Source organism: Lissotriton vulgaris, chromosome 5 (genome assembly GCF_964263255.1).
Source record: "Lissotriton vulgaris chromosome 5, aLisVul1.2, whole genome shotgun sequence".
Lineage (NCBI taxonomy): Eukaryota > Metazoa > Chordata > Amphibia > Caudata > Salamandridae > Lissotriton > Lissotriton vulgaris.
In genome coordinates this window covers 518983633-519008382 of record NC_141693.1, presented here as the reverse complement: position 1 = coordinate 519008382, position 24750 = coordinate 518983633, and the positions used below count along the sequence as shown (strand labels likewise).

The window sequence follows — 24750 nt, the reverse complement described above, 5'->3', positions numbered from 1 at the left end:
AGATTAGCATGACAAAGTGCTGCATGACATTTTCCACAATTTGTGTTATGCTTAGAAAAGCATTTTCAGGAAACATAATATATGGGGACTTGGCCTTGATATCATCAACTGGAATAAAGGACAATGGGCTTTTGATACTAGTCGGTGATGCTTCTTAAAGCTTTTCCTCTGTCAACTATGATCACAGCAATAATAAATAAGCTGACCTAATGCAAGACCAGGTTGATCCTCTTAGATCCAGAATGGAAATACAAGTGGTGGTTCACATGCCTTCTGTATCTATTGAAGCTACTGGCACAAGAGTCTACCATGCAGCCATTTAATCTTACACAAGTTTTTGTGGCATCCCAACCCTCCATAGTTTCACTTAGTGGCTTGGCTCCTGAACTTGCACAGTATTGGCAATTACATCTACCAAAAGACTGGACATTCTAAACGAAGCAAAATGTCATTTAGTTCGAATTTCGTACACCTTTAAATGACAGTGGTTATGTACCTGCTGCATCCTGGACAGCTTTGATCTGACCATATGCCAAGAAGCAATACTACATTATCTCCTCCAGTTGTAAACATAAAAGGGCACTATGCAGGGTACACCTTAAAGCCATTATGTCCTGGAAGCCAGGATAAATGCGTGCACAGTGGCCAGCTCTCCTATCATTCTTTGAAGCCTAGGTGGTGAAGTCTGATTTCTGCTTAGCATCGCTAACAAATGGGTGAATGTTAATTTCTGCGAGCTCCTTCCACGATTTGTGATTTGTCACATTAGTCTTGTGTCTAGATTCAGGCTAGCACACCCTTATGTGACTTTTACATGTAGCTGCCAGTAACCAGTGGATGCCTGCAGAATCCCGCTGTGTTGCTTCTGGGTAGAGCCGGCGGTGCACTGTGTATGGCCTGTATGTTCTACTTAGTCTCTGCTGAACAGACTTTATTGATAATCTGTAATGGTATCTGTAATGACCCATTTCTTTTTCTCTTGGATTCATCCACTAGGACAGCTCTGTTGGCACTATGTCACTTACCTTGTCTTCTGTATGTAGTGCCTGTCAATGTTTCTTTCTCATGCCTGGTTACACCCTAGAGAATTTTTCCTCTAGCTGTCTATAACATGCATGTGATCACATCACTCCTGTAGGCTGCTGCTCCTGGCTAGTTCATATTTAGCATTTGCTAATGCTATGTTTTTCCAGTGCATGCTTGTGAGTTAATCCTCGCTGATTTTAGATGTACTCTTGATATCATTTATCATGGCTGACTGCATACAGTGCAGGCTTCCAGCCTGCTTTCCTACCGCTTTGGAGGGATTACATGAAGCTTCTGTCATGATTGTTTGCATCTAGTGCAGGCAGTGAACTGCTCCTTTTTTTCTCCGGAGTGGATTCTATAGAGACCACTTCAGCCCTGCACATTAATAAATTAATGTAAACTTCTTGCATTTAGGTCACGCCTCTTCCCCTCCCCGCACATCTAGTTGCTACAGTCTCAGACATAAGAACACAACTATGGTCACAAAAGCACAACATAAAAACACGTCACGCAAAGGCCAGAGTGCAAGTTTTGCACCCTTCCAACCAAGCACCCCGTGTTTTGTTGTGTTATCCGAGGCAAAACACAGCGTGTACATGCAATTACATTACACAACTGTGCAGGTAGAACAGGTAGCAGCATATTTATGAGGTAGGCCTTACAAGTCGACAGGGAACTACATATCTATGCAGTACCAAGAACTGGTTGGAATGGGATGGTAATTTTACCTAACCACCTTTTCAGACACAGCAGCACTATTTATTTGCCAAGCAGTTTACTTGGTATTATAAACCAAAATTGGTAGGTATGCAATTGTTGTAAAATACTTATCGCTTCACTGCTTTTGAACATCTTCCAAGCCTGTCAAGGGTGGGTGTAGAGTTACAATCTCAATAGCATGGGAATCTCCTTACCAGTTTATCAGGGTGAAGCTTAAAGTGGCATCTCAATCTAAATTTGAGGATTCCTCCTACACGTTTAGCACAGGTTTGTTGCAGTACAAGCTGTGTATAATCATCCCTTCTAGAAGGCCTTCAGAGAACAGCCAGGCAATACCCCTAAAATGAATGCTGCCTGCAGCTATCTGTACCCACCAGTATTCAATCTGTGGCACACTGCTATGTGTCTTTGGTTAGTTAATTTAATTCAAGGTTAGGTAATTTTGGCCTCATGTATATTGTAATTGCATTTATATAGCGCTTACTAGTCTTGACGAGGCGTCGAAGCGCTTTTTCGGCAAGTAGCACGCTACTTCGGGACCCATAGAGGATTAGTGTTGAATTAGTATAGTGAAACATGCAAGTACATTTTAAGTGGTGGATAGGTTAGTCAGTTAATTGGATTTGGAATGATAGCAGAAGGATAGAGGAGGACAAAGGTTTGTATTTATATAGCGCTTGTTGACGCACACTATTCAGTAAACCTACAAAGGATTAGTGGTGAATTAATATGGTGAAATATGAAGTAATTTCAGTGGTGGATATTGGTCAGTTACTTGGAGTGAGAAGGTTAGCGGAGGGATAAAAGGAGAAGAAAGATTTGCATTCATATAGCACTTGTTATCCCTGATGGGTGTTTAAGCGCTTTTCTGGCAAGTAGCACCCCACTCCGGAACCCATAAAGGATTACTGTTGAAAATTAGTATAGTAACAAAATATGAAGTCATTTGAGTAATGGATATGTTATTCAGTTATTTGGGTAGTATATTAGTATAGTTTAATATGGAATTTGAGAAGTGAACATGTTAGTCTGTTAATTTCGATTGAAAAGGATAGTGGAGGGATAAGAGTGAAGGATTTTTTTTAGGTCTTAGCAGTAGGAGGAGGCTTTTGGGTGAGTAAAACTGAGTTCTGGAGGGGAGGACTCCGAGGGACGAGTTTAGAAAAGTTTTGTTTCAGGGGATCGTTATAGTAAAAGAGTTGTCTGATGATGCAAGGAAGGGTAGAATAGGAGAGAGTCTAGATAGGGTTATTTTGGTAATCATAGTAGTGTTATGGGGTTTTCGATAAATGAGAGAGTGGATGTAGAGGATATATTGATAGATGTATAGGATGAGAGATAGAGTAGTGCATTGGAAGGAGTAGTAGAAGTTTGAGATGAGTCAGAAGGTTGGGCTAGAAGATATATTGAGTGAAGTATGGGCTGAGAAATAGGGCAGTGCATTGGAAATGCTAAATTAGAAGAATGTGATAAATATATAGATCCATAATTACATTGAAAGCATATAGATAAATAAAGGAGGTAAGTATATGTAGATTAAAGATATTGATAGAGGCACGGGATGAGAAATAGGATAGTGCATTGGATATGCTTTTTCAGGAGAAAAGTAACAGACACACAGATCCAAGTACATGGAAGGTACATAGATGCACAATGGAAGTATGTACATGTAGACCAAAGATGACTTTTATTTATTTATTTATTTTCTCTCAACATAATTATTTTACATGCTTATACAAAGTAATACACAAAGATGGGTACATATCTATAGTGGAAAAAATGCTTTTATACAGAGGGATATGCTGTAAATTTCTGTTTGCGTATGGTGCTTATATGAGGAAGAGCCAAATCTTGAGTAGTTTTCTGAAGATAAGGTGGTTGTCGGTGGACCTTATGTTGGGGGTAAAGAGTTCCATAGTTTGGCTCCTTGAACAGAGAAGGATGTGCCACCCATGGACTTTTTCTTGTATGGTGGGATTTTGAGGCGAGATAATCCTTTAGAGTGGAGGTTCCTTTGTTGAATGTGTTTGGTGATTTTATTCCTGATGAAGAGTGGTCCCATTCCATATATTGCTTTGTGGGTGATACAAAGCAGCTTGAACGTGGATCTTCTCACCCTGAGAAAGCCTGAAAGCGTAGGGCAGGACATGGTCAAAGATAGTATTGCTTTTAGAAGTAAACATTTCAAATATACACTAGCAGTCAGGAGATTTTTTGCATATTTTGGAATCACTTCACTTTAATAATTCACTAACATGGCTGCCCCACTGATACGAAGCTGACAAGGCAGTGCCAAATGCTAATATATGTGGTTGATGGGGTGTAACGCACAAGCCGGTCACTCCCCAACCATATGCTATATTGGCGTGATCTGCTGAGAAGGGAAAGATTCTTGATAGACTCCCCTGCCACACCCCCACTCCAATACAGGCAACCGATAGATGGTCATTTGTGGGAGTGGGGACTATTTTGGAGGATGGATGCCCTTGTCCTAGTCTTCGACACTAAAAAACAAGCCCTAAACTTTGAGAAAGTTTTGAGAAGCAACCATGGTGTGGCTGCCACACCATCTGGCTCTACCCAGTCTGCCCGGTGATGGGCATTGAAGGAAAAAAAGACAATACCGAGAAAAAGGGTTCAACAACACACCATACTTGTCTCAATGGCCACACAGTTTTAGTTAAGTTTTAAAGACTCCTACGGTTTTTAACACACAGTGAGCCTGTGTTTAATACACACACCATCTTTAAGATCTCGCCTGAAACGGCACGCGAACTGTTGATTGCGAGCTATTATTTTTTAACTTAAACTGCGATGGGAGTCTGCCCATTGCTTACCATCGGTTAGATTTATCGTCGTACTTTTTTCTATGCTTGATTGGGTAATGCATTCTAGATTTATTTATTCTCTTGTGTGTTTGTCCCTCCTGTAGTGCATGGCCCAAGTACTACTTTTGTTCCCACTGAGTTTCCTTCCGCTGCTCACGCTTTGACATTTGTTCTATTTATTTATTTCCGAGGTAGCAGTCCATAATGCTTAGGGCTCCCAGTTTTATGGTATTTATTTTTTGAACATTTCCAGTCTGTTTATCCATATTTATGTTTTGGCCATCTTATTGGTATTTATCCATATTTATTTTGTGTTTAGTGAACAGGTGAGGCATAACTAGTATATTTCTACATTTATATAACGGATAAACTATGGACTCATACTTTGATGCATGTCAGATTTTAGCACATTACACAGCCAATAATAATAAAATAATAAACCCACATTAATAAAATAGTATATATACATGTTGAGAAATGCAGTAATTTAAGCACATCACATTGAACTTTGTAGCTGCTCGTCATTCCATTGTGTACATCTATAGGCCTGAAAGTCAATAATTTCAGCATGGTGAGTCACCCAAAAGACGCCAAATTATCAGTATTTTCCCGCTTTTAAAAATAAATACAGAAAGAAAAGTGTTTTCTGTCTGTATTTTATCTATAAAAATCAGTAAAAACTGAAAACAGGGAGCCCTAATTATACTGCATCTGTGAGTTAACACTCCTTAATACTGCATCTGTTTACAGACTTGTCTATTTCCGTCCCGCGTACTCTCCAGCTTCAAACATACTTCACTGTGGCAAAACCGCTCCGACCGTGTGGCTTTTGACTCCTCTCTACCTATCTCTATATTTGTTACTGTTTCAAACACACTACACCATAATTGAGAAAATTGATTTTCGGAGTGTCAAATTTTTGTGACATTTTTTGTTAGTTGTATTGCATACATAAAAAATTCTTTTATATTGCCCCCTCTTCCGGTGTCTGTCCATGTTGCCTTTACTTGCTCCCTTCCACCCTCAGTCTATGTGCCTCATTCCTTCCCACCCTCCTTCCTTCCATCTGTTTCATCTTTGCTTCACTACTGCTTTCCGTCCCTCTGGCTCTTGACCCCTATCTCAGTCGTTGTGACTGATTCAAACATGCTACTGTAGTGCTTCCCTAAGATATTAGATCCATAACCAATTTTTTTGACCCACCTAGCTTTAATGGACAGGAGTTCGTTTTTTTTTTTATGAATGTAATAACAGCGATTGTTTTAGAACGTTGTAACCTGGACCACGCTCTTCGATAGTAGACTGTGGTTAAGATATTGATCTGCTCATAAAAGTGACAGATGGTGAACTGCAATAGTCTGAATTTAGAACACTTTTCAGAGTGGGGTAATGGCCTGTGGCATCCGTTCACTAACAGTCTTCTCAAAAATCTTGGCGTCGATACCAATAATTTTAGCAAATTTGAAAACCCCCTTCCATTATTTAAAAAAAGAATTAATTAAAAAAACTATAAAATAAAAATCACGGGTACTGGGGACCCCGGGCCCTTAATCGGGCCAGTGAGAGGGGACGGGACTAGGCAGCACGCCCACCCCCAAAAAACCTCTGGTAAGTTTTTCGGAGGCCACGCCCCCTTTACCACCACTCTGCAAGCGCGCCTCCTGGCGCAGTTGTGGTTGGGAAATGAATGAGTAATGGCACCAAAAAAAGCTGGCTTCAAGCTTGGTGTGCCTGTCGCCGACAGATGTCTGTGACTGATCTGCATCGTTTTTAACTCTGGTGCCTCGAATGGCACCATGACACGAAGGCTTTTTCCAACTGTGGCCCCATGCACCCGAAGGCCTTGAGAAAGCGTTCCCTCAAGCTTCTACCGGCTCAACGCGTGATGCAGTGACGTTGGAGATCGAAGTCGACCGGGAGATCCTGGGAGCGGTAGCGGAGTCCTAGGTTCATCGCACTCCAAGTCATTGAGCCACTCGGGTGATTCACACTCCTGCAAGAAAAGAGGTTGAAGAGTACTTAGTCTTCACCTCATCTGTCGGCTGACTAGTCTGAGAGTAGCCTCTTGAGGCCTAAGTCCACAATTTAGCAGGGCCTGAGCAGACTCTGCAACCCGCCCAATTAAAGGCATTTTTACGAGGCCATGCACCTCATATTTGGATGGCTTCTTTCCTCTGCCAGCCTTTCAGGCCCTGCGAGTTTGGGAAGGGCCTCCACTGGATCCACATCTGTGGCTCCAGTGCCTTTGGGGTCCCAGGGATCCATAGATGGATGCAGATCGGCTCGGTCATGCCACCTCACCCTTCCCCGACGCTGATCCAGAGGCACACACTCCCAGCAGCGCAATCCCTATCCTCAACTCACTCCGACACAGAGATGGAGGCATGTCATACGACGCAGTGTATGACATGACACAAGAAATGTCAAACAATCCAATCCAACATTAGTGTATAATACCGAATAAAGTTACAAAGTACTAGCGTTCTTCAAATTGACAACAATAGCAAGACAGGGTATAAGAGGAATGTTTTATATATGGAAAAGCAGGTGAAAAAGAAAAGAGGGAGAAGAGAACAAGGAGATGGTAGTTCAGATAGAGGCGAGTAAGAAGAGGGCTGCATAATAAAACGTAACCAGGGTATATCACATTTGATGTTCTATGATAACAAGAGAGTAGAAACATACCAGACACTACCGTTCCTTGTTTTGGCGCTACTACTCCGATATCCGTGAAGACTGTTGTATCCACCCGTCCTCCACTGATTATCAGTATGATTTCCTCGAGATACCGGTCATTTTTACCCGTTCATGCCAGGTCGGAATTAACACCGGCTACACGAACCCTATACCTTTGGCAGTTGACAGCCCTGAAGAGTCACAGGTCCAGTGCCCGCTTGACGAAACATGTGTCTGCTGGTTGTTTTCTTTGATGTCACCCTTCCTGAAAGGAAGGCTCAATATATTTAATTTGGAAAAAAAAACATTTGTGTTTAATATCAATGACCTGCTCATATACTCACAATTAATGTGTGCACAGGACTTTTGTTGGGTTATTCCATGTTTATCGCAAATAAAGTTCCACCAAGTCAATATAGACAGCTTGGAATTGTCTTTCCAACAAGAAAGAATCACCTTAAAAATAATAGCAATCAAGCGATCAAACAGAGGTGTAGGAGAGACAGAATCAAAATCTGGTGAAACGGTTCCTAGGAAAACATTTTGAATGTTGAGTGAATATTGCAGTGAAAAATGTTCAGACTTTTTGACCAAATTGCTTCCCAAATTTAAAGACACTGGAAAAGCAGTAAAGCAAATGAAGTAAAGCCCATATAGCAGAAGAACAGGACCAACATAGGACGCGGAGGTGGGAGAGACTATAGAGATACATTCAGGAGTAATGAGGGCTCTGTTATAAATAAAAAATTATTATTGTCTAATGCGAGCAGCTTTAGATGTTTTGAATATTTTAAGCCATAATTTATTCCAAGTAGGAGGAGGGAGAGATAGATGTCCGCTTCCCACAATAATTCAATAGGAGATTTGGGTCTAATAGGAATGGGCGAAAATAACAGATTATATAACTAAGCCTCCTTGGGTAATCAATCAGAAGAAATGGTATGCATTGGAGTAGAAGTAGCAAAAGGTACAGCATCTGGAGGGAAAAATAAAATTTTCTAGGATTGAAGGGATGAAGAAATTAAATTGTATTCCTGCAAAAGCAAGCTCTGCAAATTATATCTTGCTTGCAATTGGGAAAAGGGAATGACCGAGTTGTGGTGTACAATCTGGTGAATAAACATAATACCCTTCTCGTTCCAGTGTTTATAATAGAATGACTTGCACCAAAATTTGATGAATTTGTTATTGCAAATCGAGAAAGTAAGGAAACATTGACATCAATCAAAACCTGAAGAAAATATTGTGTATCATTTGAGTGTTAGTATAGAATCAGTCGATATAAAAGTACAATTAGACATATAAATTACATAATCAAATGAAAAATCTTTCTGTTCAAAGCGTTCAAATCTAATCCCATCAAAATATGGGAGTATCAAAAATATCGTGGATTAAAGCAAAACATTGTCCAATTACAAATGCAAAGTGATGTCATTTAAAATCAGGGAAACGCCTTCTGTTTTAGGGTGTTTGAGTGTAGTCAAAACAATACAGGAATTTTTGTTCCAAAGAAAATTGGTACAAATTGAATTCATTCGAGGAAAATAGGAAGCGGATTTCTTAAAAGTAACATAGATAATGTGTACAGGACATGCAGTACAATCATCATCTTAATAGTACCCAGTTCGCCCCACTAGACTAAAAGAAGAAGGGAAAATGATTATAGCAATTTCTGCAATGTGAGTTTTAAAACCGTAAAAGTATAACTGGTTGTGTGTGATATAGTAGACGAAAACGAAATACCCAGAAACATTATTTTGATAAGGCACCAAGTAAAGTCAGTATTAGCAAATATTTCTTGATAACATGAACATTTTAATGGTGATGTGTCAGTTTTTGAAGAGTTCAGTATATAACCAGAAACATTAGAGTACAATTTTATTTTGCTTAAAAAAGGTGGAAGAGAGGAAAGAGGATTAAACATATACACTAAAATATCAACCACATAAGCTTATTGTTTGATTTCAGTGGAATTAATTTTGAAACCTGATATAAGTGTACTACAGAGTACGTTAAAAGAATGGTTCTAAACGGAGAATAAATAAAGGCGCTGGAGGACAACTTATACGTGCCTCTATGTTACCGAAAATAAGGGGAGAAACCACCATTAACCGAAATACAGGCACTATGGGCAGAATGTAGCAATTTTATAAAGGAAATAAAGGTAGGGACAAAACCGTACCGACGTAGAGTAGTGATTTTACCATAAGTGCTAATGTTTGAAAACATTCTAGCATGATCTACAGCCAGTCTGCTTTTTACAAAACCAGACTGATCAGCTTTCACCTGTAAGGGAGCAAAAGTCTCATGGCGGGAAGCTAGAATTTGAGCAAATATTTTACAATCCTAATTAATTAAATCGGATAATAATTTTTAGAGTATGGTTCTTAATCAGGTTTTAGGATTAGGATAATCAAAGCTTCTAGAAAGGAACCAGTGGCCTTGGAGTCTAATGAAAAATAATTAAAAAGCTGAATTAGTTTAATAGCAAAAATAGTATAAGATACAAAAATTAATAGGCCATCGGGTACAGGAGCCTTGGCTTTTTTTAAGGATTGGATGGCTCCTTGAGAGTTATTTCAGCTTCTAATATGTTGAAGTTATCAGGCACATGAGGAGGACTAGGGAGTGCATGAAAAAAGTATACATGTTATGTTCCAAGGGTTTTGTGTCATCGGAGTAGAGATTTGATAATATTCTTGGAAAGTGATAAAGACATCAGTATTGAGGATGTAAGTTTGTTGTTATATTCATTCCAAATTGGGCCAATGTTTTTACATTCTAATTTGATTTTCCTAATATTTTCGGACTGCTTACCCGCTTTGTTTTTGCAGCTGTGATATTTAGAATTAAGTTTTAGGAGGATGTTACAAGCTTCAACAGTAGCAAATTTATTAAGAGCAGACTTGACTCTAATCAACTCATGTAGAGCATAGTATGATTTAGAGGAAAAGCAAGTATGCTCAAGTGTTTTGACTTGTAATAATACATTTGGCATGACCTACCCAGGTAATGGGAATAGAAGTATCGAGAGGATGTTTAAACTTAAACTCATTAATCTAAGTAGTAGCCTCTAAAAGAAACTGATCATCATATAAGAATATTTTTACATTTCCAAGGACGAATCTTTGTGTTATTTAGAGATGAATCAAAAAAAGAGAAAACCGAGGCATGGTCAGATATAAAAATAGAACCAATCTCCGAGGACTGATTGGAGGGGAGAAGTGGGTTTAGTAATCAAAATATAAAACAAATTCAAGCAGGTGAGATGCACATTGGAAAAAAAATTACATTCAGAGGTATCTGGCTTCCAAGTTCTCCAAACGTCTAATTATGGCTAACTTTTCTTTTTCTAAACTTTTTCTCAAAAAGACGAAATAAATCCATTATTTTCTAATCCCATTGAGTGTCACGTGTGGTTGAAGTGAGTAATTTGCAGAATTTACACATCCAGTATTGGCAATCTTGTAGTTGATAGTTTATACTTTTGCCCAACCTTACTGATTATTGGCCAGAACCCTCCATGGTTGATCATTATGGGATTTATCAGCATTAAATTTACATTTAGATTTCCTGTCAGTAGAGGGATCTACTCATGATTAAAATCACCTGCAGCAGTGATGTTGGGATTATCAATACATGCTAAAGTTATCTTAATATTGTTCCAGGAATCTGGATTTGGCTTGACACAACCGTAAATTTTAAAGACATTTATTTATTATGAATTATAACCATAACCAATATCTAGTATTCATCATTATCACATTGAGATGATATAATTTGTGCATGCAAAGATTTACAATTAATAGCAGGAGAATATACAACTTGGCCTACCCATTGTCATTTTAATGTAAGTGATTCAACACCAATACAGTGGGTTTCCTGCAAAATAAATAACTTGTCTAGTAAATTTAGACAAATGAGAAAGTACCTTCTGTCTTTTGACGGGATGTCTCAGACCAAGAACATTCCAACATAGAAAAAGTTATTGGGATGAGGAGATGGATCTAAAATGAAGATCAGAGGAAATGAGCTTGAGACGTGACCGCACCAAGAGCAATATAATCAGCAGAGAGAAAAATAAGAATATAGAAAAGGTAACAGCCATATATAAGAATTAGAGTGAGAGAGTGACATACGTTATTTACTAGCAATGGACAGAGGTAGCTATAGTATGAGGAGAAATGCTTCGGAGAAAAGATTTCAATTTAACAGGGTCATCAAATTAGCAAGTAAAACCATCATCGTAGAAGCATGGATGCAAAATGCCATAATGAATGTGTAGCTGTCTCATTTGTGGACGAGGAGCAAGAAATTCCTTCCTTGTATATTTAGTACCATTGGAGAGACCTTGAAATATATAAATATTATGACCCGACCACACAAGGCAACATTTTCCTTTTGCTGCCTGCAACGCACGGAGCAAGTCTGTAAAGTCCATGAACATAATTCCTCTAGGCCTGGTAGAGTGAGGGTGGAGGCGACAAAGACAAAGTGGGCGTTGAATGTTCATTGATGGTTCTTTTGGAAGATCCAAAACGTCAGGAAGGAACTTTTTCAAGAAAGTAAGGAGGTCGGGACCCTCCAAGGTTTCTTAAAGGCCTTCTAAACCAAAGTTATTACGCCTATTTCTAAGTGTCTTCTGTATGTAGTTTTAGTTTTTAGATTTCCTGTTCCAGAAGAGGAATCTCTGCAGTAGCTAACCAGTTACCTGATCACTTGCGGCACCACAGGTTGTGCTTGTATTAGGTAGACTTTTCCCAACCTTCCTCCAGCACTCTTTCTGTCTATAAATGTTTGTTTACCTGGGATCGTCATGCCCCCCCCCCCCCCCCACCTCATTTCCATTCTTAAGTATTTTAGGAGCTTGTTTCCCATCATGTGTTTTTAATATCCAACTGTCATTACTGTGGTCAAAAATATCAAAGTTGACTAAAGTGGGGTCAGTTCTCCTTTGCATTACCGTTAAAGTGAACAGTTATCGACCACTACAGCTATTTCAGCTGCAGCAAATGTATGCATCCTAAGTTGGTAAATGAACTTGTTGCAGCATGGCAGACCTCTTGGCTGTGAGCTGAAAGTGCATCTAGGTGCAGACAAGGCATAAGAGGAATGTTCTGAGCCTACTATTTTCTGTAAGAATATTTCGGTATAAAAATAAGTTGCTGCTTAGCTACATGCCTCGCAGAGAGTGCAATGTTGAGATATTTTCTCTCTCGGCTATTGATTCCCTGCAGTGGAGAGATAAAAGCTGTCCTGTCCAGGATGAAATTCGAACACCCAAGGCAGTGGAGTGAAGTCTTCCGTCCCACGGCCCACTGAGAACCTTTGAGCTTTTTACCAACAGTTTACCACTTTTAGTTAGTCCGTGGACAAATAGTGAGGTCTTTTGTAACTGAATCATGGAGGCTGTCTCTCTTTTTTTCAGTCTGCTGTACTGAGGGTAGCTTTCTGTTGCTTGTGCAGATCTGTGTGATCTGAAGCTTGTAGTGCTCCTGTCGGTGCAGTATGTGTTCTGTGTGTTGAAGCGTGCGCAAACTTTTGTCTTTTCTGAAAAATCAAACTTAATTCTTTTTTTTACTAGAATATTCCCGGGATTAGAAAACGCAGCTAGGATCTAATATTCGATTTTTTTTAAAAGTTTTATATAGCGCGAACATGACCCAAGAGGGTATCGGAGCGCTTTACATTTAGGATCTTTGCGTTACAAGTTACATCAGAAACAAAAGCATAGTAATGAACAGTACACATAAAACAATGTTACAGTAATTCGAAGGAGAGAGGGGAGGAAGGAGTAATAGCTGGGAGACTAGGAGGAACAATGCCCAAAGTCCGGCTGGGTAGGTGACGGTTAAGGGGGAAAACCAGGGCCAGAAACCACAAAAATCCATGACAGTTTGCTCGCAACATTCTTTGGTGTATAATAAAACAAGGATGTTTTGATTTTTTAAGTGTTTTCAGTTTCTTATCTTTTGTACATAGTACCTGATTGTTCATAAATAAACATGCCCAGTCACTTTCTTTTTTTATTGCTGCCAAAAATGTGACAAAAGCTTTGTGTTTTCACTGTAAAGTAACCATTTGACTTAAAAAAAAAAAGTTGAAATTGTGCATTTTTTGTACTAAACTTGTATTACCCATTTATCATTTAGTTGCACAGTATCCTTTTGAAGACCACAACCCACCACAGCTAGAGCTTATCAAACCTTTTTGCGAAGACCTTGACCAGTGGTTAAGTGAAAATGACAATCATGTTGCGGCAATTCACTGTAAAGCTGGAAAGGGAAGAACAGGTGTTATGATATGTGCATATTTGCTACATCGAAAGAAATTTTTACAACCACAGGATGCACTAGATTTCTATGGAGAAGTACGGACCAGAGATAAAAAGGTTTGTTATGGGTATTTCTGTATTAAAGATGTTTGCCATGGAGATAGTAATGTTATTTATTGAATGGCTTTAGCCAAAAATTTGAGTACTACTATAGCTAATGCTGAGATGACTGTTTCGTATGTTGAAAATGTTTTTAATGTCCCTTGAGACCCATGTTCTAGCAAGAAGCTGGCAAACCTTGACAAGGAGTTGGAGTCTTATCTTGAATATCAAAGTATTGCACTATCCTATGTTGCAGCATGTGGCTTAACTTGCCTTTCCCTTGAGTTATTGTTCTTGCTTTGTTGCCAAACATAAGTCCTTAATATCTTATACTTGGCAATCTCACTCATTAGGTTGTAGTCTGAAATATCGAGTAGGCAATATTGTGATTATTTAATAACGTAGCTAAAATATTGAGGTTCAAAATATCCAAAGGAGAGGGCATATAGGGAACTATAGTTCAAATCTACTTATCTTAAGTATCCATATAGCGTCAGAATATATATATATATATTTGGAGTTAGATGTGCAAATTCCATACAGACCTGCATGTATTTTTATCTGTGATATTTTTGCTATGATATTCAAGTACAAACAATATGTTCATAGCATGTGTAGCTGGAGATGCACCTTCTCTGCATGCTCCTACCATCGAGTGTTGGGCTTGGACATGTGCAACTTGTTTTTCTTCAAAGAAGTCTTTAGACTAACAAGATGTTGACACTCCTCCTAGGACTAGTGCCTGATCATCAGTTTCATTGCTAGAAGAAGATCCTTGGATACCGATGCAACCAAATGCTTGCTCAGAGCAAGATAGCGCAGTGGTAAGATTACTTCACTCCCAATATCTTCAGTGCCGACGTCTAAGAAGAAGCAGGTGCCTCAGTCTGCAGGGCAACCGTCTTGATTCAGTTGTGACCCAAGCTCTCCTTCAGACTCCAAGGCTATGACCAGTCGCCTCCATGGGACTATGGCAGAAGACACTAACCGTGAGTACCGTGCCTTATCGTTCACACCAACCGGCCGAACACCGCCTTTCAGGTGGCTGGGCATAGAGTCCACCACCAGCTCAACAGCCTTCCGGGCCACTAGTGCATCCCAGCCATTGCGGGCACCAACATAAGGCATCAGAAATGGCTACGTCTCCGCTGTCGAGACTGAAGCACAAGACCCTGCCTTACTTGCCTGCGCCCTCTGCCGTCCAGTATCTCTGTGCCGATGCAACGGAACCATTTGAAGCCAAAACACCTTTTGGCGACGAGACTGACTGAGTCGAAACAAACATGGCGATCAGCTTCAAAACTACTCTGTGCTGACTCGCCTCTCCTAGACTCCTTTTTCTACAGGCTTTGAGGACCTCGAGCCTCCAATTTACAGTGCCTCCAGATGAAGTTGGGCAGTAGACAGAGGAGACTTTACATACTCTCAAAAAGGTGAGATCATTGCAAAACCACCACTGAAAGTGCAAAGCACTCTTCCTCACAAAAGGAAGCTTACCTCCAAGAAGCAGCTTGCATTGGAGCCTCCACCTCCTCCCAAGGCCAAGAACCATTGAGTTAGGGTTACCAGCTCTCTGCCTTCTTAACCACCTCTTCTTACTACTCCTCCTCCTCCTCCTCCTCTTCCTAAAGCACCTATTCCTCCTTCACACATGAGCCACCTCCACCAGCTTCGCCGGGGGTCCTAGCATTCCTCATTTGGGTAGGGTAGCCCCATATGTCCTGCGGGACCCATATAATGCCCCATACAACCCAGAGCCCCTGTATAATCGTTGGGATGATAATGGGGTCGTACCTACGGACAACAACTACCCTGACCTCTATCTGGCAAAGCCTCCCCCCCCCCCAATGATACTACATCATATTACAAGGCTATTTACAGGAGAGCCACCTTCCACAAAGTGGACTTGGATACCATCACTGAAGAGGATTACTTCTTAGACACTTTCACACATGCAGCGTTTAACCCAGTACCTTCCAATGCTCAAGGGCATGTTAAAACCCACCCACGAGGTGTCTAAAGACCCAGAGGGTTGATGAAAAGTGCAAGGCCTCCTCCTCAGATCTCACTTATATTTGGCAGCTCAAATGTGCCCACCGCCTGTAAATGAGCGAATCTACTAGGTACTAGGGAAGCCCTACTACCAGATAAGAAAAGCAAGAAAATGGATACCTCGGGTAGAGGAATAGCCACACAGTCTGCCACCCATTGGCTAATCGCCAGCTTCGTCGACCTTCTCTCGAGTTACGACCAAGCTCAGTGGGATGAGATGAGAAAACTCATTCAATATCTCACACAAAAATATAGGCAAAGAGTTCAGGAACTTCTAGCTGAGGGTCAGAACATCTCTAACACCATCATCAGGTGTGCCCTGGGTGCAGCAAACACCCCTGCCAGTGGTATTAACTCCAGCGTCTTAGTCCGCTGGCATGCCTGGCTCCGTGTTTCTGGCTTCAAGCCAGAAGTCGGACAGCATCTGGTCAACATGCCCTTTGATGGGAACAACTCTTTGAATCTCAAATTGATCAGATGCTAGAGAAAGACAAGGGCACTGAAAAGACATTGTAAGCCCTTAAGACCTGATCATCACGTGGGTCTTTTCGCCGAGGCCACATATAGGGTTCCTCACCCAAAGGCAACAAATCAACTCGACCAATGGATTCTGTCCATGTGCAACCCGGCTACTTCCTAGAACTCCCCTCTCTGCCCCCAACCCCCCCTCCCTCTCCCCTCCCCGGCAGATATTCCCGCCTGAGCGGCCACCAGCAACTCATCCAGGGGAAAGTAAATGTGATACTGCTCATAGGGGCTATGGAGCCTGTTTTGCCACACCACCGTGGCTAAGGGGTATAATGCTTGTACTTTTTCAGCCTTAAGAAAGATGGATCACTCAGACTCCTCCTCAGTCTCATGTCCCTAAGCAAGTACATCCTGTCAGAGAACTTCCAAATGGTCACGCTTCAGGATGTCATCCCAATGCTGCAGCAAGATAACTTCATGCCTGCCCTTGACCAGAAGGATGCCTATTTCCACATCCCAATCCATCCTGCCATCGCGGCTACCTCAGGTTTTTGGTAAGTGGACAGCACTTTCAATTCAAACTTCTGCACTTCAGGATAACCATAGCTCCCTGGCTCTTTACCAAATGCCTTGCAGTGGTAGCCGTTCATCTCAGGTGGATGGCGTCCACGTATTTCCATGCATCAACGGCTTGCTGATGGAGTGTGAGCATGGAACGAAATCTTGCCCACATTCAGATCACTTTAGATCTCTTCCAAGATCTTGACTTCACTATCCATGTGGTGTTCTTTCTGCACCCAGATTCTGTAGCGGAGAGAACTCTTCACTCGCTAAATGTTAAGAGGGCCCTCATTTACTACATCAATATGATTTTTCATATTGATGTAGTAAATGAGGGCCTTTTCGCACCATGCAACAGCTGTTTGTCGCCTATACTATGCCGCACAAAGTTCTGGCTATTTCAGAAAGAAGGCCTCTTCTGTGGATTTCTGGGAAACTTCCAACAAGCTGATACATGTAAGGCAGCTACCTGGTCCACATCACACAAACTCATTAAACACCACTTTGTGGATGTCCTAGCTTGTCAGCAGGCGCAAGTGGGTCCGGCTGTACTGTGTGCACTTTTTCAATCTTCTGCAACATTCTCTGACTAGGCATCATTTTAGGGGACAACTACTTTACAGTATGTCCAGAGCATGTATATCTACAGCTACACATGCCATGAATGAAACATGCTACTCACCCTGTAGGCATCTTTTTGTGGCATGTAGTGGTGTAGATTCACATGCACCCACCCTCTTCCCCAGAAGCCTTTGTCTGTTGCAGATGTGTGCATATATGCCATATATTTTAGATGTGTATACATTTCTTCTACGTTCCTTACCTCTCATGCACACTTTTGCATGCTCATATTTTATCCATTTCCATTCCATCTCTATCCTCACCCACGTTGGGGAAATACAATCTAACCATGGAGCTGATGATCATCCACAATACCAGTAATGGAAGTCACAACACCTTGTAACTCAAGACGACTTTGAAGAAAAACAAGTTGTACATATCCAAGCCCAGCTCTAGATGGCAGAAGTATGCAGAGCATGTAAATCTACAGCACTAAATTTTACTAACAGAGGATAACAGGTTAAGTAACCTTTTCCTTCCTACTCTATAGTCCGGGCTCATACCACCGTTCAAAAGATGGTTAAATGTTTTTTTTATTTCCAGTGGGGCTGCATGCTCATTCCACAAGCTCTACAGTAGCAACTGCTGCATTGGAATGTGTAGTTCTGCTCCCTGACCTCCCTAAGGCAGCAAAATGGGCATCTATGCACATGTTTACCAGACATTACTGCCTAAACAGCCTAGTCCGGTGGGACGGCTATTTTACCCGGTCTGTCCTCCAGGACTTTCTGGTGTGAACTTGGTTTGCAGACCCTCTTCCGGGGTTGTTATTGCTGGGTTGTCTATTCTCACTTAAGGAATCTATAACTAACTGTCTCTTTCAGATGAACAAGTTACTTTCGTTCGGTAACTATGTATCACTAAGAGACATAGGTTAGTTATAGATTCATTACCGCCCCACCCATCATCCCCGCTCTGCGAACTGACTTCTAAGGATATGGACTCCCTTACAGCACACAAGTGATCAGTGTCTTTCATGGCTCTGCGATTCTTGTGCGGAAAATCATGTCAGAACTGACGTTGGCGCGCAGGTGTGCAACGTCTAAATAAGCACCACAACGTCATCCCAGCGATGCCGATGATGGACATGGAATCAGCCAACACCACCTACCGGCGCGCAGGGGGTGTTAAAAAAAATTCTCTGGATCCAGTCGACGCCTGGGGGTAATTCCTAAGGTAAGGAATCTATTACTAACCTATGTCTCTTACAGATATATCTTTGCCGGAGGTAAATAACTTGTTCTTTAGGCGCACATCTTCATACAAAGCTTTGGTTTTACTGACTGGATTTTATCGTTATGCTCTTATTCTATTTATTGAAATTATCTTTTTTTCTTTTAAGGGTTTGTGATTTTTCTTTTATTGTGTTTTTGTTTTATTACTGTCTGTATGCTGCATAAATACTTCACAATTTGACTCTGAATAAGGCCTGTTGTGTGCCAAGCAGCCAGAGTGTGAATCCCAAGTTCATATAGTGTCTTTTGTGGTTTGCTCTGACTAGGATTGTGGTTTTTTGACTGAGGCTTCCTCACCTCAACCAATACCTTGATTTCTTCAACTGGTGAAGAAGAAATCTGCTGAAGATATTGAGGCACCTTTAGCTAGGGCCATAACAGTTCCGATATCTTTGTCCGGGGTTGTTCTGGTGGCGGACATTTTCAATACCCTGGGCTTCGTTTACTCATGCTTCAAAAGCTATTGCTTGTCTGCTAATGCTATGGCTATGCTACTGTGCCCGGCTGCTTCTGTGAGATTTCTTAGTTTGATTGGCATCGCCAATGGGTAATTCTCTGGGATTAGTTTATAAGGTGAGGAACCTGTAGGAAGAATTTTGCACCAGAAGAACAAGTTATGTTCTGCTGTGTGTATTTATATTGCACACAACTAATCCAGAAGAGTATCCTGGCTCTGACCTTCGATTACACTATTTCTGGTGGATACTACATCTTTCCTCTGTGTCGTCCCCTTCCGAGACTCTGTTGATTCCAGGTTCCACTGTATTGAAATACTAAATGTTTCTTTTGTTCTTGTGCATGCTGACATTTCTGCCTTAATCTAGTTCTTCTCTGTGGACCTCATTTAGATGCAGAAAAAAGTGAAGGAAAAAAGCACAAACAAAGGTGACTTACACACTGTCCAACCCCACTCCCAGTCCTAAAAGCCCTTCCCCACTCCCTCTCCACACCACTATAAATTCATAAAATGAATAGCTGACTTTTTACCACCTATCTGTTGTATTTTATTAATCGCCTGCTATCCAGAAACCCTTTCATAAGCTTATTTACTCACGTGTCTGTCTGCAAGCAGGCATAGGGCTCTACAGATGCTTTCCGAATTTTTTTACTCTGAAGGTAAATCATAGTCCCTACAGCTAACTTCGAGTCAGTGTAGAACCAATGAACATGTGGGAGTTGGTGGATCACCACCTGCCATTCCATCAATTCCGCTGCAGGTCTTGAAACTTGTGTGAGATGGTGTTTCCTCTCACTTTTCACTGCATCCCTAAGCTCTGGGTAGACATGAAAGAAGTAGGGTAAGGTGAAAACAGAGGAATGGCTGACATCCTGCAGTGTGATGACATGATGCATGTACTGTTGCAGTATGCAATAAAATGTTTTAATGCATTTGTTCCTGGTTGTCTAGCTTTAACATAGTCTATCTTTAACATTCTTAGAAATTCATTGCCTGATAACATCTTTACTTCTGTAGCAACAGGGAAGGAAGCTGGAAGTCAGTTGAATAGATATTTATATTTTCTTCCTTCATACTAGTTCCTTAAATAGTTTACATAGGTTGTTTCAATTCTATAAATGCCCTTTTTATTAGCTTATCCTAAAATTCCTTTGATCCTCATTGGTACTTTTTGGGAAATTTGTAGTGAGTTGTTGGCAATGACAACAAGATTCAGGAGTCTTTAGGTCACATCATTTTCAGGGAATCGACCTTTATTACTTGATTGCTTCACTCCTGTTTACGAGCAGACTAGGCTTTCACCTTCTTGAGAACTTTATAGGTGTCCTACAATGAACAGGTTCCATCTCAAAGAATTTAGATAACGCAAGTGAAGTGTCCTAAATGTGCAATCTTTAATATCTAAAACATACAGAAGGTTGTGTCGAGATTGCATAAAATCGAAGTTTGTCATCTCCTCAAACATGCTTGTTTGGAAAGCGCAAATCAGCTGTAGTTGAAAGCAAGTCGTTGAGAAAGATACTGAACTCTGCCTCATGTTTGAGTGATCCTCCAGAAAAAGCAATCCTGGCAGTAACCTGTCTGCGCAACCCCATATATCCTCTGGATGAATTCCTTTTAGAGACTCATCACCTTGAGAATTTAGACTACCGTTATTCAAAGCCAGCAATGCACATTCTGGGATATATGCAGTCACTGCTCTTCAATCCATATTGAGCAGCACAATGTGATAACTAATACATGGCCAACACCCCATATCTTCAACATCTTTGGAAGTACGTGTGATGCTTGGATAGTTGTATATAAGCCAGTAATGACTGAGTTGCGAAGCGTTGCTTTAATGTGATGGCCCAAAGACTGAATACTTTTGATTTGTCAACTAGTTTCACCTATCATTTAAAACACTCCCTTACTGAGCAATCTTCACTTGAAAAGCCCTCCACATCAGTTCCGATCACTATTTAAGTTGTCTTTTTTTGTTTACTTAGAGATGGGTTGCACCATAAATTCAGCAACCCATTCGACTGCAAAGTTGAGTATTTCTATGGATCTCTTAATTTCAGCAACTTTGCATCTGACATGTTGGATTTAAACACTCTTTTCTATTCCCAACTTGTGGTTATTCTGTCTAGTGGCAGGACCTGATTTGCTTCTAAAGCTTTTCATTCAGAGCTTTTCTAGCCTAAAACTTCTTGATCCTTATTTCTTCTTTCTCAGTACATGTTTTCCCTTTCAAAGCTTTTGTCACGTTGCTCCAGCAGGGAACTGACCTTTTGCAAAATCTGACTTGTGCAACTGCAGCTTGGGAACAGTCATTAGGTGCACATCTCTGCCATGTGCTTCCATCAGGACAGTGTCCTGACTTGAATGCAGAATAGGGGATAAACTGATTCCCCAGCCGACATTTCATTCTAGGAGTAATAAGTTTCAGGAGGTGGGTCACGCACCAATGGGAATCGTACTGAGTGCTTTCTCCTGAAAGGGTTTCAAGGCATTCTCACTCAACCTCCAAAACAACCTATTCCTGCTAGGACCCACTCTTCTTTTTCGAAGTCTCCCGCGCTGGTCCTGTACAAATTTTGTGATAAATTCTGGGAAAGATGGAATGACTTGGCCTTAAGACCTGTTTCTACTCGCTTCCACTGAAAATGTTTCATCCAGACAAACATTTCAATGTATAAACTGCATGAGGCTTCTGACAGCAGGGGGCTCTTCAACCAAAGATTATCTTGCTTCTTTGCATGGAGAGTTGATGCACAGTTTGTAAAGAAAAAAAGTGGTGCATAAATAAGAGGCAGCACAAGAGGGAGGTGGGCTGCTGAGCCCCCCAAAACATCGGAGTTGCAGCCCACCATCTTCCCCCAATGGTTTACTGCTCATCGTGGCACACTAGTCAAAAACAGGGGGGAGAGGCAGAGGAGCATCTTACAAAGAAAAGTAGGTAAGAAAAAAAAGCCCTTTGATAGAGAACTCCCTGCACAACAAACACCTTGTGCAGAACAGGATACCGTGAAATATCTTAGAAATATCTTCCACCCACCCATTACTATGACTGAGTAGAAGCCATGGGAGCGAGGTCACACTGCACTGTTTTACTGGACCGGACCAGGAAAAGCCCATACCCCTTTAGCTCCCCTCAGACATGAATCCCATTTTTTTCCTATGTGCTGCACTTTATCCTCAGCTTGGACTTCTGCTTGTTGCACTCAGTGCATAACTGATGGTTAGTGAGTACCCTGATTACTCATCCTCCAGTGCAGATGCAGCATATGCTGTCTCCACTGCAGCTTTCACCAGCCCTAGTGCACGAGTCTCTCTGTCTGAACCAGTTCTCATCCAGTTGCCAGTTTCAATCCTGACCTCTCCAGATGGGCCTGTAGAGATGGATGAGACCTCCAGATCTGTACAAGATGCTTTGCTTGGGGAGAAATGGACACTGATGTGGAGACTCGGTACCAGCGATCCCTGCAATAGGTACCTGACCACTTTCTACAGTGCTATTACATTTATTACAGAAGTTAAGAAAGCTATCTTCTTTTAGGCATTGCGCCGTGCCAGAGCGTTAGTATGTCCTCGTGCAGCAACATCATCTCCCAATTTGTGTGGCTATTGAACTGCAAGTCCTCAAATTGGAGATTTGAGTTACCCACATTTGTGACTTCAATCATAACCTATACTGACTGGGCTTCCAAGGCAGCTAGATCTTTGACACTTGGACTCCTCAACAAGTCAGTCTGGTGTGGATGATGGTTCCATGAATGGTAAAGCAACCCACCCTCACATGGAAATAGAGGCTAAACATGCTCCAAAAGCACATTACTATCTAGTGATGTCCCTCTGAGACCGGCTAATGCCAGTACCATCATGTCAAAGTACTGGCTGCAAATATGGCATGAGTTTAACACATTCACCACTGTGCTAATAAAGCCTCCACGTTCATGATCTACCTATTCACGAAAGCCCTGGACCAAACACCAGATGTCTTGGGACCTCTTCAGTACTCGAGGTAGAGCTATTAATATAGGTGTCTCCGTGCACCTGTTTTGACTAAGTCCTTGGACCATGAATCAGATGCCGGGAAGGCCATAATCTATCCCTGCTACAAGATGCCTCCACCTTTATTCTGTTAGTGGAAGCGAAACAGACTGTTCTTTGGAGGAGGTCAAGGCGGCAGAATGAAAACGTACTTACATTGTGACTCATGCTGTTTTTTTAGTAGGTTATAATTTAACTAATGTGCAGATTCATTTTGAGAACTAAATTAATTGCATTAAAATTCTACATCGGGAATTTGTTGTTGTTACATAACATTTTAATTGGTTAACCTATTTTCCTAAAGCTCATAACTAGTTTAGTTTGTGGTGTACATTTTATTAATAAAATGTCATTGTTTTAAAAATGTATTTTGAAGCACCAGTATTGTCCTTTGGATGATTACTCAACCCATGGTCGCACCTCCTGTACTGCTACCTTTTAATTGCCTTTGCCAGTTTTGTAAGACTAGTTTGTCTTCTGCTTGTTTCAGTGATTATATACAAGTTGAACTTTTCTAACAAAGGTGAAATCTGAAAGAAACACGTTAGTGTTAGATTCCTTACCTTAGAATATCCCCAGGCGTCCGTCTGGATCCGGAAACTTTTGCGTAGCAGTACCCCTGCGCGTCGGTAGGCGTCGTCTGCAGGCGTCCCCTGCGGCTCCGCGTCCGTCGTCGGCGTCGTGCGCCGTGATGACGTCGCTGGAGTATATAGACGCCGCCTCCGCGCGCTGACGTCAGTTCTTCTTTTTTCCGCGCCAGCAAGCGCAGATCCGAAGAGCAGTACTCCGGTCTTTTGACCAACTTTGTTATAGCTTCTATCTCTTTTTGGTGCCTGGTAGGATGCCCGGTTTCAAGAATTGTGACGGGTGTGACCGCACGATGTCGGTCACGGACCATCACCGACTCTGTCTCCGGTGCCTGGGCCCCGACCACGACGTGGACGCCTGCGTCGACTGCCGGGCTCTCACTAACAAGGCTAGACGGGAGCGGTCCCGCAAGCTGCTTGAGCTCCGGGTGTCGGCCCCGCGTCGGGAGCGGTCTCGGTCCGGCCGGAGGTCCAGGGAGCGTTCGAGGGAGCGGTCGCGGAGCCGCGCCGAGCGCTCCGGAAGTCGTCACCATTCGTCGGGCTCATCAGGTAAGAAACACAAGAAGTCGGGGCGTCGTCATAGTACTCCCGACTCCCCCACCGACGCTCGCGCGATGCGGCCGGGGGGTTCGGGTAAACCCAACTCCGCGGCTCCGCGAGAGTCGCCGGCGCGGCCTGCCCCATACCCTCCGGTCCCTGGGCACGGTGCGACGCCTGAGGAGGTTGAGGCGTTCCTCATGGCCATGAGGGCGCTCAGTTCTCCGACGGGGCCTACGGCGCCTTCGGACCCAGTGCTCCCGTCCGGGGGCCCTGACGGGTCGGGTGTCCCTGGCTCGACGCCATCGGGTGCTTCGGCCCCGGTGCCGCCGACGGCTCCGACCCCGGCGCCGCAAGGGCCTTCGGGGTCGACGCCGGCTGGCCTACCGGCTGGTTCGGCGCCGATTCCATCTGGGTTACCCCCGACGCCGCCCCCGCGCGGCGCCGGTTCTCCTGTGCCGGCTTCGGCCGGCGCCGGGGGTCCGGCTCCGGGCGGCGCCGTCCCCATTCCTCCCCCGAACCTGGACGCGGAGTCGGACCGGCGTCGCTCGACGCCGGGCTCGACGCC

At 42.3% G+C, this 24750-nt stretch overlaps 1 protein-coding gene across 4 annotated transcripts in view; it reads left to right on the top strand.

Moving 5' to 3' along the window:
• PTEN (phosphatase and tensin homolog) overlaps window positions 1-24750 on the top strand; it is a 283802-nt gene that overhangs the window by 180325 nt on the left and 78727 nt on the right. For all 4 annotated transcript variants that reach the window (XM_086921953.1, XM_086921952.1, XM_086921955.1 and 1 more), the window contains exon 5: window positions 13406-13644. In XM_086921953.1, coding sequence (XP_086778079.1) covers window positions 13406-13644 — 239 coding nt within the window. The remainder of the gene's footprint in view (window positions 1-13405; window positions 13645-24750) is intronic.